This window comes from Denticeps clupeoides, chromosome 14 (assembly GCF_900700375.1).
Source record: "Denticeps clupeoides chromosome 14, fDenClu1.1, whole genome shotgun sequence".
NCBI classification, from domain to species: domain Eukaryota; kingdom Metazoa; phylum Chordata; class Actinopteri; order Clupeiformes; family Denticipitidae; genus Denticeps; species Denticeps clupeoides.
Genome location: NC_041720.1, coordinates 15,452,815 through 15,470,057, shown reverse-complemented (window position 1 = coordinate 15,470,057; position 17,243 = coordinate 15,452,815). Strand labels below are relative to the sequence as shown.

At 41.9% G+C, this 17,243-nt stretch overlaps 1 protein-coding gene across 2 annotated transcripts; it reads right to left on the bottom strand.

Annotated features, from left to right (window-relative positions):
• Positions 1 to 726: 726 nt before the first annotated feature.
• Positions 727 to 17,243, bottom strand: LOC114802878 (WD repeat-containing protein 26). Of its 2 annotated transcripts, XM_029002011.1 has the most exons (14): positions 16,499 to 17,243; positions 14,263 to 14,362; positions 13,803 to 13,859; positions 9,761 to 9,897; positions 7,651 to 7,748; positions 7,157 to 7,313; positions 6,626 to 6,764; positions 6,005 to 6,145; positions 5,013 to 5,132; positions 4,782 to 4,927; positions 4,613 to 4,691; positions 4,281 to 4,410; positions 3,811 to 4,005; positions 727 to 3,652 (listed from the first exon to the last, which is right to left on the bottom strand). In XM_029002011.1, exons 1-14 carry the CDS (start codon positions 16,795 to 16,797, stop codon positions 3,627 to 3,629), a joined length of 1,824 nt encoding a protein of 607 aa, XP_028857844.1. In that variant the 5' UTR covers positions 16,798 to 17,243; the 3' UTR covers positions 727 to 3,626. The 2 variants fall into 2 exon arrangements, with proteins under 2 accessions (XP_028857844.1, XP_028857845.1); XM_029002012.1 differs by lacking the exons at positions 727 to 3,652; positions 3,811 to 4,005; positions 4,281 to 4,410 and adding an exon at positions 4,414 to 4,455.

Genomic DNA, 17,243 nt, shown 5'->3' with positions numbered 1-17,243 from the left:
TGGCTCCTATATCCTGAAGACGAAATTTTAATCCTAAAAGAATGTTGAAATTCATGGAGTTTTTTTCAGCAGGTGAGTTTGGTGGGGTCACATACACACACTGCACCCTTTGTAAACTTCCGAACGAGAATTTATTTCAGACAGAAAAGTTTCTTGTTTCTGTGTCCTTATTTATTCTGTCCTGTGTATGTTATCATCCCCTACATTTCAATTCAAAATGTATTCATCCAATGTTTGATATTTTGTCACAAACATGTATTTGCGGCACAAACAGTAACAAAACCTTTTCTACCTGTACTTGTTTTATTTTAATTTGACATTGGTATGCCTCACCCATCCAGAAGCCATTTTACGCTCTATAGTTCTTCTTTTTTCTTTTTTTTTTTTCCAAAACCCTGAATGCTTTATTGAAAATATGCATACATAACACTTCTCCTACACAACAATACAAAACAGTACAATCACTTTTGAAATAATACATTGAATTCAAATGGAATCTCTTGTGTCACAGGTTGGTACAGCTTCTGTCTCCTTCAAAGCCTTGACGTTCCCCCCTCCCACCAAACCACATTTGAAAATACCAGAACATCCCCCCGCAATCCAGTAATCAGCCTGTCCGAAATATATAGAATGAAAATAAAATCACCTAAAATATGTCAAATGAGGTGGCACATTTGAAAATTTGCATACAACTATGGTGCATTTAATCACATCAAAAGCTTTGGGTTTTCTTTTAAACTCCATTTATTTCACACCGCAGCACAGACTTGAGGTCTAGTCTGACTTTTGGAGAGGTGACAGAACTGAAGGAAACAGCCAGTAAATAACAAACCCAGAACTAGCAACTAAATTAGTAAGGTTACAGTGCAAGATGTACTGGTTATGCCTCCCAGAGTTGGAAGAAGTGCTTTGTTTTTGTCTCTTTATGGCACATGTGGACTTTTTTTTTTTTTTTTTTTAACAGGCCTGGTTTTTATTTCAAATGTCAACCTTTTTTCCCCAAGGTTTGGTCAAACAGCCAAGTCTTCACATTAATAAAAGATGTGTTTTAAAAAAAAGTCTTGGTATATAACATACATGTGGTAAAAAAAAAAGGGAAAACATATCAATAAAATGAAAAAGGACACAAATTAGCTGGTTATATTTTAATATGATAATACAGGGAAAGAGGTCAAACAAAATGGGGGGGGGGGGGGGGGAGAGAATAACATGAACCAGAAATAAAAAACAAAAAAAAAATCCAATAAAAACAGAAAAAGTCTCTTAAACCTTGACCACCAGTTTGTAATGCAGTCATCACATACCCCCCTAAAAAAAAAAAAAAAAAAAAAAAGGGGAGAGATTTCTCTGTGGCCTATCCTGCAATCGATCCCAACTTTTAAGATAGGGTGCCCCCCTCCCAATGATAAAGGTAAAGCAATGTGACAGACATCCCTCACAATCTTAAAGCGTATGTGGAAAATATTATTCTGGATTCATGAGATCCTTTATCTTCAAGTCAAGAAAATACAAGGGCTGCATTTTAGTCAAAAGGCCCTGGTGAACACACTGAAATGTGTTGGAATAGCATCATTTAACAAGTCAGTCAACACAGGTAGTCCTCAGCTCCACCGTCAATAGGGAAGGGGTGTGGGGCGGTTTTTCACTCGCCAAGTGATTTTGTGCAACAATAACACTTTTGCCAAATAAACTGCCAGAATGAAATCAATCAGATACTGAGCCTTAAATCCCATTGGCTTGGGCGAGTTAAGCTGCTCAGCAAAACCACGTTCATGAACTAGCACCTGACTGTTTTCCTATTATCAATGCATGGAAGGTAGACTTGGGGGCAGGGCCAACGGGATGGTACAGCCAGCCCCTAGGCTACGTAGCTACGTGTGGCACTTTTTGCTAGGTATGGTTCTCACAGGATTTCTCTTGGAGAAATCTGCATAGGATACAAATGTAGAATGTGACACCACACAGAGATCAGAACAGCATCCAAAGGCAGAGTTCTTGTGCATTGATATGGTCAGTGGGACATGTTCATCTGCCATACAGTTTCCCGTAAATCTTCCAAAAGGTGCTGGATGGAGACTTTCAAATGACACCTCTGAGGTGTTTATTCCTTTTATTCCATCCCGGTCATTCCTCTGTGCACCTCTTGTAAGACTGGGTGATAAAGGGGAGGGAGGGGGTAGAAATGTAAAAATAACAATGACATAAAATTTTTAAAGACTTCCCTTTGTGTTAATTTAAAACAAATTCCAAAATAATGGATGTCTCCATCTTTTTCTTCTTTTATTAATGTCTAAGGGAATTTGTATGAACTCAGGTTATATTAAAAACCAAAAATACAACACGACAAAAGAAAGAACATACAACCTTTCGCTGGTATGAATACAGGCGACACACACACACACACACACACACACACACACACCCTAAATCAATTTCTCGCTCTCTTTCACTCACACACACAAGCAAATGAAAAGTTGTGCAGAACTGCACCCCAGAGGAATCGCCCAACACCTCAGTGACCAGAGCTTCCTCTCCCCTTCACAACGACGAGAGAGCAGGAGGTAAAACGTGGCCACGATAAACTCGGGTTAACCTTGAGGAATGCTGCGCTGACCTTCAAAGCAGAGGGAGATGCCAAGTTTGACCTCTGACCTCCAGGCCACCTGTGAACCCTAAACAGGCCCTTCATTGGCAGAAAGACAAAAGAGGGAGGGTCGGGGAAGGGACTAAACAAACAAAAAAAAAAAAAAAAAACATGGACAAAGAGCAAAAATAATAATTTTTTTTCTTTAAAACACGCCATAGCCACTACCCAAGCCCTACAACTCAAACTGTTAAATATAATATGAAGAACATTCTAATATTTTATTTAAAAAATCAAATAGCATAACATTTTTGATGAACTCAAGTGCAAAGAGAAGAGCAATGAAAAAGGAAGAAAGTGGGGCAGAAAAAGCAAGGACTAAAAGTATGAACCCTTTCGCCTTCCTACTGTGACTTGCTGGGGGAAGAGGAAAAAAAACAAACACACACACAGTTCTGAGAAAAGCATCTATGGTGCAATGCCTTGCCCCACCGCACAAAGTTTAAAAATGGAGGAGAGAAGAGGTGAGCTAGAAGGAAAGCGGCCACAGAGGGAGAAGGTAGGGGGCAGGCAACGATGCTTCCTGGAATGGGAGTCACGGTGTAGGATGGGACCTCGGGGGACTCTTTTTACGTTTCTCTTCTTTAAGATTGGCAGGTTGTGTTCCTTCTTTTGGCTCTCTCAGGCCTCACGGAATTGGGTTTGGGGTGTTCAGTGAAGGACCAGCAGACCTGGAATTTTTTTGACTGGATCAAATCCGCATCCAGGGTGACGGGAACCAGTCAACGAAGGTCATCTTTCTTAGTCGTTGGTGATGTTTTCTTCTTTTTTTTTTCTTAAAACGATGAACTTCCTGGTTCCAGCATTTTATCCAAGTCATTCCACGGCCATGTTCACAAATGTAACCAATCACACTCAATTCTGCTTTCCTTTGCTTCCTATGCAGTTGTTGATGGCGTAGAATTCTCTTTTCAGATATTGTTATGATTGTTTCTTTTTTTTTTTTTTTAAATGCGCTGTCTTCCATTCCATAAAGTCACCATCAACTGTCCATACTACTGCAATTTTCTGAGGAAAGACACAAACATCACAGACAACGTTACGCAGTATGAAAAATCCTTCAGTAGGAATCCCTGCCTATTACTAGAAGTCACAGGAACAACTGCAAGTCAGTAAGTACAAAGGAACTGCTTGAGGGGATTAACCCAGTGGGTCTCCCTGGTTACCATTGATGCCATCCAGCTCTTGTGTGTCCATGAAGGGGGCAGGACCCCAGATGCGTACGGTTCCATCATCGGAAGCACTAGCCATCAGGCTGGGCATCGTGGGGCTCCAGCTGACGCAGTTTACTGTGCGTGTGTGCCCAGTCAGTTCTGCAATGGGCAACTCACTGCGCTTATGCCAGATATATACTTTATGGTCTGAAGAAAGGAAGCAAGTAGAAGACAAAAACATTTCATGTCTGTTTGTATACTGGCATACCACAAGGGTCCATTCTGGGACCAATCAGTCTCATACGTCATGAATATTGCAAGATACTGATCATAACATAACATATATGATATATCATCGTTCACATAGCATGACCATATGCAGCTCCATGGGGCGACATCTCTTACATTGGGCTTACTTTGTTTTAATTTACTCTGTTTGCTACCCAAGGATTGTTTAACCCCCAATTCAAGGTAATATCTACCTTCACTGCCACTGGCGATGAAGTCTTCATTGTGGCCCCCAAAACAGGAGTGGATGGTGTAAAAGCCCTGTGTAACACCCTGGTACTTTCTCACCAATACACGGTCCTGTAGATCCCACAGGTGAACTCCCTTCACATAAGGGAGACTTTATTTAGTCCATGTGCATTTTGTTAGCTTGAGAAAGAAAGATCTGATTTAGTGTATTTAAATACAGCATGCTTTAGAATGGCCCTTGCTATTCATTAGTAACATTCCGTGATTACAGTGGTACCCGGGCTCCCCTACACATTTTATTTACCATACACGAAGAAACATAGACTAGTGTACAGACCTGAGTTGCTACATTTAACAAAGCTAATCTTCCGTTCTTGGAAACAGTGAAAGACATGATAGGGTGGTCCTCTTGAACTCTGAAATGGGAAAACAATGAAAGGCAAAGTGGTTAGTTAACAGTTCAATCCGTTTAGAGTTTACAAACTGAAGCCCGACACGTAACTCACATGTTTCTGTCCGTTAGGTCCTCAAAATTGTAACCTCGAATACGCTGGTGTGTGTCTGATGCCAAAACAGTCCGACCGTCACTCAAACACCAAAGGCACTGCACTCGCACCCCTTCCCATGAGTCCAGCAGGTTTCCTTCCAGATCCTGTTAACAAACCAATCATTTTCCAATCAGGCAAGGACCTAATCAAAATCACCAAACTTCGATGCATGCACAAATCGACACTTACACACTGATAGAACTGCCCTCTCTGGCCTCCTGTGACAAAGCGTTTGCCATCTGGATTCCAAGCCACACTGGTCAGACTGTCTTCATGAGACTGGCTCATCTTTGTCCGCAGTTCCCCTGTCTGAACACCAGATGGAGACAGATGAAACGTGACTTTGTATAACGTATGTTCTAAGATAAGATAAGATAAGATAATATAAACCTTTCTAGGCCTGAAACTAGTTATGATTTGAATGCAAAAAATATTTAAGGTAAAATATTCGCCTTGAGGCTTTGTTTAATTGGTCACCAAAGTCCAAAGTAGATGGGCTTTTATTTAATGTCTTGAGGAGGTTATGATGACTTCAAAAACCAATAACGTTGAATTTGAGCAAGCTGAATAATAATATTATGCTCTTTTGGTATTGAAACAGTTTTTGGAATTCAAAGGCTGATAAAATTTCAAAATCTGATGGAAATTTGGATCTAATTTTTTATTACATTATTTTCTTTTTACTATTTTGTACCTTTGTACTCAAATGGGCTATAGAAGATGGTACAATCCTGTTCTTTTTTATTACAATAAAAAAAGGACATAGGTAAACCTATGTTTGAGAAGATGTATTTCATAGTTTTTTCATGTACATCGTAAATATTTCACAGAAAGGTTGATTAAATGGGCTTAGTTCTGAAGCCCATAAGCCAAAGGCTTTAAATACATTTTTTGTGAGGGAAAAACAGCAAACTGCTTGCTCATTTTAATAAGTCTTCATGTTGCATAACAAACTATTGATATAGTTGTTTAAAAATACAAAAGTATGATGTCAGAGTACTCGAGGGAAAAAAAAAAAATCTTACTTTGTAATTGCATACAAAAATATTTGATAGTTTTAGCCCTACAGTAGACCAATCTAAGCAAGTGGATTGGAGTGAAAACTTCAGGTATTGTTACTGCTACATACTGATGCAGTTTATAGAACTGAAAATAAGAAGATGTGTAGCTGGACGGCATACCTGTACGTTCCAGAGCCAGAGCTCGGAGCAGTCGTCAGGTCCACAGGCTATCAGGTAAGTGTCGTCTGGACTCCAGGCCAGGTAGGAGACTCCATATGCATGGCCTTCCAAAGTCTTAAGCAGCTTCAGTTGGTGGGTCTCCTGATGTTATACATACTGTTAAAATGACTGCCTTTGTGATGGTTTCCGTTGATGAGTTATGCAATTAAAGAACTATACATGTACGTATAATATGAACATAATTTAATATGCAGGTCATTTGACAGGAACAGGACTTCAACAACTTCAGGATAACATATTTGAGCATGACCAAGGAAAATAAATTCAATTAAAGTTGAATATTCAACTTTATATTTACATTTAAGGCATTTGGCATACGCCCTTATCCAGAGCGACTTACAATGTGCTTCCATGTTACAATCAATGAAGTGATCAATTCTGGTTCACTAGGACCCCCATCTATGATATACAATCTTTTTATTCACTATGTTGTGGTTTATATACATAAGTCAGACAATAAGAAGGCTACAAGTTAATATGTGCTCAGTGACTGTGCTGTTCTGACCTCCAGTTCATCTCTAAGTCAGAGCTTGTGCAGTACTATAGTTCTGCTGTACGTACCGAATCCACCTGCCATATGATAACAGTGGTGTCTTTTGACCCGGTGGCCAGTTTGGTGCCGTCGTTGGAGAACTTGCAAAACCAGACCTCATTACAGTGCTCTGTCAGAATCTGCTGAGTATAGCAGGGGAACTGTTTCCTGAAGAGCAACAAAAAAATAAGAAAATTGTATAACATGATTTAGAGCATTTCATAACAGTTTTAATAATTGGGTCTGTCAGAAAGACAGACCATTTATTATTGTGCTGAGAATGGCAAAAAAGAACACGTCTTACGTTAAAGACCGCCACGCGAAGACCGTCAAACGTAAAGAAACAACGGAGTGGTCAGTCCGAAGGCAGTACCACATTAAAGAATTCCCATTTTACAAATTCCATGCCCGCAGCTGTGACCAATGCCCGGACAGACCCATCAAAATTTCCCCTGGAATTTTGGCTTCTAGTTATATTGTGTTATTCTATTGTTAATTTAGAAATAAATTCATTGGCTACAGAGGCTTACAATTTTTATAACTGAGGAGATGAAAGTTACCTGCTGCACACATGATCCAGCAGGAGAGAGACCGAGTCCAAACTGCTGTCCAGTTTGGTGTTGTGATATAGGCAGCGGTCCCTCTGTAGCTCTACTGCCTGCCGCAGGAGAGTCTGGAGCCTCCGTGGGGGCAACATTACTGAAGGCGGCAGATACGCTGTAGACAGACATATACCATTATATACACACACACGTGTATTTAAAAACAAACACTCACTATACATCAGCGCTTCTTCCAAAGAGTTGCCAATTCAGCTACTGTGCATGCCTGCACACGAAAAGCAACACATTCTTTAAACATAAATGTAAATTTAGATTTCTAGCTTTTTAATATGATGCATTGTTATTACATGGATAATGACAATGGTCACAACCAAATTCTACTTCAAAATCTCAACCTCTGAAGCAAAGTTGCTTGAATGAACCTTCACATACGTACAGTGCATGTATATAACAATAGGTGTATGTGCATGAGACGTGTGTGCAACACCCACTCTGAAGCTTGTCCAATAATCTGCAACGGGAGGTAACGCCTTTGCCTTCCCACTCTGCCTTGGCTCTCAGGTCCTCAGCATGACTGCACATCAAATACCTGAGTACAACCAATCACATGCATTAATCTGACAAAATCACAAATCACTGTCTCGCTAGGGATGGGCCAAAACCCCCCCCAATCTGATCCTGATGCATTATTGTAGAGAGCGATTCCCATTCTGACACGTTTTTCGCTTTAATATTATTTTAACTTATAAATGTTTAAAGGTCCCCTGAGATTACTTTTTTTTTTTTTGGCTTTTACATCGGTCTTAGTGTCCTCTCATACTGTATCTAAAGTCTTTTTCTGAAATTCAGCCTTGATGCAGAATTACAGGCACTTTTATCCAGTCCCACAATTAGATTTCCTGCGGACGGACCGTTTTGGTGTCTGTAGCTTTAAATGCTAATGAGGAGAGAGCGGCCTATAGAAGTGAGGGGACATTTGTGGAAATGACGTAATCAACACCATTTACCAACCACAATGTTTGGTGCTGACAAAGTAGTGTTTGTGTTTTTTTTTTTTTTTTTTTCTGGAAAAACACAAAGTTTTTTTTTTTTTTTTTTTTTCCCCGAAGTCTCAGCTATGCAGAATTGTTAAAGCACTTTTAAAAAAATTTCGTGATTGAGGACCTTTAAATAGTCTTGTTCCACCAAATCCTCTCTGAGCTGCTTCAGCTATACAAACCCTTGTGACCACTAAGGTCCACAGGCCAGCTCACTTCGGTCATCCCAGAAATAAAGTTAAAGTATTGCGCTTTTTCAGTTGTGGCTCCTAAGCACTGGAATGACTTGCCATTAAATATCAGGCAGGATCCTTCCTTTTTTTATAAAAACTCACCTACTGGCTTTTACTGATTATTGATCAATCAAGTTTGGTTTTATAGGATTTTAAATATGTACTTCTTTTATGACTGCTTTTTAAATTTTTTTTTTTATTTGTTATTATGTCTCATGTTTTATGAGTGTACAGCACTTCACATTGCTCTAGGTTAGAAATGTGCTTTATAAATAAAACTGGACTGGATAATATTGTTTTTGTTGCTAAGGAGACAAGACTTAAATCTCTATTCGCCGATTCTTCTTTTTTTGAAGAATTTTTCTTTGTTCAGCACAGTACGCAGGGGTCAATGTTTAACTAAACTCAACGCAGCGTGAGCTGCTTCTTGCGCGCTTCTTCAGATGCGCACACTTTGGCATTAAGTTTGTCTCATATTCTGGACTGAACGATGCATCGGCCCTGTCTGTCAGATACATGATACGTATATGATGCCATGATCAGGAACGATCTTGATATCGGATCGGGTCCATCCCTACTTGAAATACCTGAAAGATGTATATCATTCTATTGTCATTCTTTTCACATTAGAATATTAAAGCATTTCTTAATGCTCCGAATGGCAAAAATGACAGAAGAAAACTATTTCTGATGAGCAACTGTATGTAATGCAAGATAAACTCCAGCATACAGAATGTGCGGCCATAGTGTATGCAGTGGCGGCCTTGTCCAGTTCCTGTCTCCTGCTCACAGATAGTCGGGACTGGCTCCTGTGCCACGCAACCTGAAACTGGGTGAGCAGGATGGATGGTTAAAGTCTTGACAACATGGGGCAGTGGTGGCCAAGTGGGTAAGGTTAAACCATCGGAAGGTTGTCTGTTGAAATCCCGAACTGCCAAGGTGCCATGCCCACACACTGTCATGGCTGCCCACTGCTCACTAAGGTGATGGATTAAAAGCAGAGGACACATTCCGTGCATTTTTTTTGTGCACCGTGTGCTGTGCTGCAGTGCATCACAACGACAATCCCCTCACTTTCACATGGCAACCAGGCACGTCTGATCACATGGCAGTAATACACCAGTGTTATATAGGCAAGCTCATTTTTTACAATAAGACTTCAAGTTCAGTGTGGACCACAAATCCTTAAATGGACCAGACATAGTATGCTCAGCTATTTAGCAGACTCTTGTCCAAAAGGGTCTGCAGGATGACGAGTGCATACATTTTCAAGTACACATGTCCCTAAAGGCAATAACCCCACCTTCACCACTAGCTTAGCCCCTGCGTACCCGCTCAGCACATGAATCCGCTCAGTGTTGTACTTGAGTGGGGTCAGCTCTCCTCTCAGCACCTGCAGGGCTTCCAGAACTTTCCCATCCTCCAAGTACTCCAGATACTTCTGCTGCAGAAGCAGGAACTTCATTCTCTGGAAGAGAAAAGATCCACTTACACACATACAATAAAAATTAGACATTGAAAACAGAAAGAGAATAAACGACAGGCAAGGATAACTTTCACACATTTAACAATTTTACTGGCCACTTTAATGCAATAGTTATTGTCCTTTATAGTGCGATGAACCACTCCCTAAACAGCAGTGAAACTTCTACGAACACACAATACAGAGTTTTATTGAAAAGGGCACCGCAAACGCCTCTGCAAATATTTGTGAGGCACAAAGTAAATCACACCCTCTAATTAAACAAATCTGGTTAAACCAATCTTTAACATAATCCAAAATCATGTTTTATCCTCACAAGAAAAAAAAATTCTATGAATCCAATGAAAACCAAGGTAAAGACATCTCAACCACACTTCAAATCAAAGTGCCCTAAATAAATGTAACATTTATAAATCCCCAATTCCCCCCCAAAAAAGGGGGTAGGTCTAATTTTAAGTGAAATTACGAGAACTGTGCCATTTAAATAATAAAAAAAAAAAAAAAAAAAGTTAAGGGATTTTCCAAACCAGCAAACCATGCCAGAATGTTTTCGCCTCAAACAAACCTTAATCTATCAAGTAATCATTAACCTTCAAACAACCAACTTTTGTGTACTGCAGTGCCAACATTCTTGCAGGAGGTGGGCACTACTGAAAGCATGCAACCTCAATATTCAGAGCCTTAAGCTCAGAAGAACTGAAGAGAAATGAGCAAATTATTAAAGCACACGAAGAGGGGTTGGGGGTGGGGGAGGGGCACATCAGGGATGTTCCATATACAAATAGTAGTATACCCTGCCACCACACAACCAAAAGTATACTTGAGAGAAAATTTGTTTGTCGATTAAAATAATAATTCTGTAAATAAATAAATTAATAAAATCATACAAATGAGCTAGAAATAGCTGTGAAATGATGGACTATCTGCATAAATGTACATAGACCCATTATCAGCAATAATCATTCTAGAGTTTCAATGAAATGCTACATTTACTAATAGAAGCACGTCACTTAAAAAAGCTATCAATAATTATTACTAAATACAGTGAAAACTCTGAAGCAATAAAACTGGCCAAATTCAGACTGTCTGGTCGGCAAAAGCAATTTTGACAAAACTCCTCCTCACCCGCCACGAACAAAAGCCTCATTCCTCACTTCCTTCCTCTCCCAGCTTGATCAGCTGACCATAACAAAGCAAGAGTGTTTGCAGCGATTCTGTTGCTTCGGTGACAGCTGATACTTCTTTGGATGGGAACGCGCTGGCCTTATCTCGGCCTCGCAGCGGCCGCCCCAGGCCTGGGGGTGGCTTTCGGTACAGTGGTTTTCCATTACTGTAAAAGAACTTCTATAAGCTCTAATCCACAAAAAGCTTCAGCCAGAGCATGTCTAATATGCCTGCGTGCCTCTAACATCTTTATTGCATTTTCTCTAGCAAAAAACAAAAAAAAAACATACAAGTAAAAGCTGTGTTTTATGAACCACAGGAAACTGAAATTATTTGTTCCTATGGATTGTTTATTACTTCTTAAATATTAAAGCCGATTGTGACACAGTTATTGCTGTGATATGGTCTGGTTCTACAGACCAGCCTCCAAACTAAGCAATGGAAAGAACTCAGTCAAAATCAACCATATCATCCGGCCACTCCCCTGCATATGGATATCCACAGGCAATACACCACTCTACAATTATAGTTTTGATGCTTGGCTTTATTGATTTTCATCTTGCTAAAAAGTCAAGTGAGAAGATTAATAAGAGAAAGAAATGGAAGACTTTGGAACTGCTCTGTGACAACAGTTTTAACAAATGTATTTAAAAAACCTATTGATTAAATGTTAACATTTTGCAGTTTCACGTCGGACCTGCGTTATTACAGAGTTACGACAATTATTATCCATATAACTAGGTACATTATGAATTGATAGAACAGGCCTTGTCAATTTCAACCTAATATGCATTAACCTACTTGCTCTATTTGCTCTAGACACATAATAGTCTTTTTGGCACACAATTAATTATTGACTTGTGATACAGCTAAGTATGAAATGTTTGTTTTAAAACTATACACAATTAGGATAATCAGAGAATTTTTCAAATCTAGGTGACAAAACTGTTATCATTGATCATGTTTTCATCACACACTAGGGCTAAGGTTAAAAAAAAAAAAAAAAAAAAAATCACGACATACTGTCCCATATCAAACAATGTGATGTTTTTATTTTTTCCCCCCTGATATTGCCAGACTGAAAACAAAGACATCAGAGATAATAAATAGTTTATTAACATATAAAACTGTGATTATCGGTTAGAGGTGTGAAATGGTCTCACGATTTAATTTGATTATGATTATCAGTGCCTCGATATCGATGAACCATGATGCAGACCATAGATTTTGACATTACTTCACATTAGGGCTGCAAAAACGAATCGATTAAATCAATAAAAAAAAAAAAAAAAAAAGATATTATTAAAAGAGTCAGCAACAAATTTCTGAATCAATTTGTTAAGTCACGCAACGCGGAGACATTTGATTATTACAATAACACAACTTCAGTTGACCACGGAGCGCAGCGAACACACTGATGCTAGCAGAGTTCGGTGCCTCATAGATAGGGTGGAGCGAAAAAAAACAAACAAGCGGAGGCAGAGGAAAGATACCAGGGCAGATGGCCATAATCCCCCTGCATTTTAATGCGTGGTCCTACGCTAAACACACACGTTTTTATGAAAAAAGTGCCTCTTTAAACACCATTTCTAACGTGTCTAACGCAGTCTGCGTACATCAACATTACACAGGGTTTTTTTTAATACGAGTTAAAACAGACCACACGTGACGCCTGGTCTGACCCGCCCATTTCTCCTCCCACGACAGAACAGTGTACTTGTCAGCCCACGTGACAACAGAATCCCGAACCGCCAAGGTGCCACTGAGCAAAGCACCATCCGTACACCCGGCTCACCTTTCACACTGTGTTTCACCAAGGGTGATGTTTAAAATCAGAGGACACATTTTGTTGTGTGCACCGTGTGCTGTGCTTCAGTGCATCACCCTGACAATCACTTCACTTCTTACCTCGGCATCCCTGCCACATCAACACCATACATGTGTATATGTTTTGTGTTAGTCCATTTTTATTTTCTTATTATTCTAAAAGCTCAAGAGTGATATTTGTATCGGTCTCTTCCAAGAGGGCTGCCTGTAATCACTAGTAAACAAAATGTCTAATTTCACTGCAGTGACAGAAGGTAAAGAACTGAACTGAAATAACAATTTGTATCTGAAAATGTTGCACAAGAGTACACATCATCTCTCTATGCTATTCTCTTGGTCACTAGCAAACCAAACTACAATTTGATTGGCCAGTTTGTGCATCGCTCAGACAGACTCAAGTGAACGTCCCCGGAGGGCCCGCCATTATAGAGCTCACCATCCTAAAATGAGCCTAGAGGGATTAATTAAGATTCTGGCCTGAACAAGCTCAGCGGTATTCAGCATTTGACATGCTGACGGGAGTGGACGTTCAAAACGATACTGCTGTAAAAAAAATAATAGTCCTTCAGCAACTCTGCATGCCCATACAATCCATTCTCTTACAACTGCTTTTGTCACAGACCATTGCTGAAACTTTGACACCATAAGACACATTTCTGGAATAAAATCTCACTGGCACCATCCTGATGGTGTCCCTGGCAAGAAGAAGCGGGTAATTAGAAAAAGCGGGCCTCCCGTAATCTCCCACGGTCACAACAAACATTCCCACATCATACATCCGAAGAGGTTTTCTTCCTAAATGGTGGTACATGTTCTAGAACCTTGCAGAATTAACAGATACATTCCAGAAGCCCTCCTGCCTGTCATTGGATGTCTCTTTCAGGTCCGTTTGGGCTTACCACAATTGCGTTGGGAGAATGCATCAATGGTTTCAGCTCATTCAGGTCATTTTCAGCCTGGGTTACAACAAAGGACATGGGAAGAAGAAAAAGATTAGTTAGTTCAGCAATTTCATCAGATGAATTTCAATTTAAAAACAGAACCTACAACCTTTATCAAGTGTTGCTGAACATCGTTTTTGGTATTTTACATTGAAACATGTACTAAGCAACAATTGAACATAATACAAGCATTCAATTATTTACTAAATACACACACAAACAGTGACCGTATACATCCAGCCATCAGTCCACACTGAATAGTGAAATGATTTTTTCAGTGAACATTCGTGTTGTGTTGGATGATTAGTTCATTACGGTAAGTGAACTTCAGCGCAACATGTGCGCTGTTTGTGTCTCCATTGGGCGTGTCCATTACAGATAAGTCAGTTTCCACAGTGGGTCGTGCAATGAGACACACCTTGTCCCATTCTCCCTCCATGACGTGGCTCCGGAACTTCGTAGCGGAGGGGTGTTCTAATCTGCAGCCGGACTCCTGCATCAGCAATTCCACTGTTTGACTGGTGATCAGAGACCGAGAGAGAGAGAGAAATCATGACAGGTACATATCAGATGCTCATATGTATGTGTACAGGAGCTCTGTAGCTGGGACACAGATGCACAGCAGTCTGGGAGCCGCAACTATACGAGCTCTCAACAACCACAACACTACATTGAACTCTAAATGCACTTTCACTTTCAATCTCTTCTGGACGCAATCCCCCCAGAATCCTTACACAAAGTTTTTACTTTTTCACAAATATTTTCACTTTGACTTCACTCATTTTCACACCTTCACCCTACCTGTTACACATATTTTATGTTAAAGACATAAAAGTGTAATATTTGGTTATGTTTGCAATATTTGCATATTGGTAATCATTGTATACTTGCAATATTGAGGTCTGTAGCAGGCGCATATCATACCTTGTAAAACTGTATGTGAAAATTTGAATGTTGAAATTGAGCTAAGGTAAAGATAACAAAAAGGTAAAATATTATTCCAGTGCATTGTACTTGAGGAACACCACAGAGGCATCTGCAAAAGCAGAGGGTTAAATTTAATGTGTAGTGTGGTTTATAAAAGGACACTAATTTCCCATTAGCATTTTTTGGAGAAAAGTCCCTAATGTCATTGGTCTATCTAAAAATCATAATAAGCAGAAAATTATGTACATAGAAAGTGGGAGAGTGGTTTTAAAAGATTAGTCAAATTCAATACACATTTTTAAATTAAACAGGCTCAGACACGAATTTGCCTTTTACTTCACTGCGTCGGTGTCCCTGTAAAAAAAAATACAAAAGGGGGTTTTGCACAAACCAAGACATTCACAACCTCTTCATTGCATACCGTACAGGGTCCTGTACACCAACAGCGACAACCAAATACCCCGGAGTTTGTAGACGCACGAAAATCGCACATGCTCTCCATGTCCCTTTATTCAGCCCAAGTCTATTTAATATTTAACTGTATGTATATTTATATTGTTAAATCATTACCGCGAACAGATTGCGATGCGTGTTGCTGCTTACACCCTCCATTAACGTCCACCACCGAGGACATGGTCTTACAAACGTCTACATGCATATGATGACCGGGTTCGAAGGTAACCATGACGACGGGTAACCTATTTACAATACACCATTGCACAGATGCACCGTGGGCTACTGTACACCCGTGGGTGGTGGCATACATTCTCTGGATGTGTATGATGGTGCAAGTGTGTGTGTGTATGGGGGGGGAGTGACAATGACATCACCGCCAGGTAGGAGAGAGTGGCGCAGGACGTTTTCGTGGTAATACTCCGACTACCCACCTGCACTACTGCCATTTCAACACTGGGGCGTTCGGTGCACAAACACACACACACACACACACACACACACACACACACACACACACACACACACACACACCGTTCCACCATCACCGCCTCCATTGCACAAACATGGAAGCGAACTAGGCTGCACTCGGTCAACTCCGTGTCTCCCCACCGGGACAGCGGGGCGACGCGGTCCCCCGAACTTCATTCCAACTTTGCGCCAACGCGTGAAATCAGACGAGCCTGAAACGGCGGGTTCGGGGCAAATTCCTGCGCCGCCATGAATCCGCGCACGGCCCGCAAAACAGCTTATTCACCGGAGCTGAGCGACATGGCACAAAAGAGCGGGGGGGGGGGGACAAGACGAGAGGCAGAGCGACCCCCCCCCCCCCCTTATCTGCGCAATCCCGAAAAGTCGCAGCCGTGTGACAGCGGCTGAAACGTCGAGGACAAACGCGCGTTTTTCCGAGCCATCTTTAGATGGATTAATGGGGTGATGTAATGCGATCTCAACCCGAGCGGACGAAAAATATATATGTAATAAATAGTAATTAAAAAAAAATTAAAAAACACCACCACCACCACCACACATAACTGCGATCAACCGCCTGAACACTGACGGCAAAACCGACAAAATGCACCGCTGACATTCAACGACGAATCGATCAAAAGACGCACAATGAAAGGACGCGGCCGCGGACGGGCGGTTCGGCCATCGGTATTGTGCAAGATGGACCCCCCCTTTAAATTAAGCGGCCGATGAGACGCGCCCCATCCCCCCACGGTCGTGTCACCCGCCGCCGGGCGACGAGCCGCGGGGAGCTGTCCACTTACTTCAGCCCCAGCCCGTGGAGGTGCTGGCCGATCAGCCGTATGACGTCCTCCTCGGACTGCGAGAGGCGCTTCTTCTTCTTGATGGAGGCCGCCTCGGAGCCCGAGCCGGAGGCCGTCGGGGTCCCCGCGGCCGGCCCGGACGCGGCCCCGCTGTTGGGACCCGGGCTGCTGCCGTTGTTTGTGCCGGACGCGAGCCCGTTCGAGTGCGCCCCGGCGGCCGAGGAAGACTCGCCGTTCTGCGCGCTGCCCAGGCAGGAGAGGCCCGGCTCTTGTCCCTGTCCTGCCCCGTTCGACTGCATATTTGTGCTGAGATTGCCGGCGGCGTTTCGGTTGAAGTAGACGGCGGAGGTGGCCTGAAGAAGCGGACAGGCTGCGAGTCCTAAAACAAGCGTGGAAAGGCCTGTCGTCTCAGCTGAAGCCCCGGGCTCTCCTGCTCCCTCCGCCGCCGAGGCTCGGTGTTTCTTCCGCGGGGGCGGCGACGCTCCGCCGGTGTCCGAGTCGGAGGAGGAGGAAGCGGAGGCCAGAGTTTCCTCGCCGAGTGCGGCCGTGGTTAGAAGCCAGTGAAGCCCGGGGGTGGGAAAGTGAGCGTGGGCTCCCGGGGCTCAGACCTCGTAACCCGCCTGGGACCGTCCCGTCTCTGCGGCGGCCTCTCCCGTCTCCCCGTTTTTGTTGTTGTTTCTCTCCAAACAGCTGCAGCCTCTAATGGAGTCCAGACTCGCTGACGTCACCGGAAATTCCTATACTA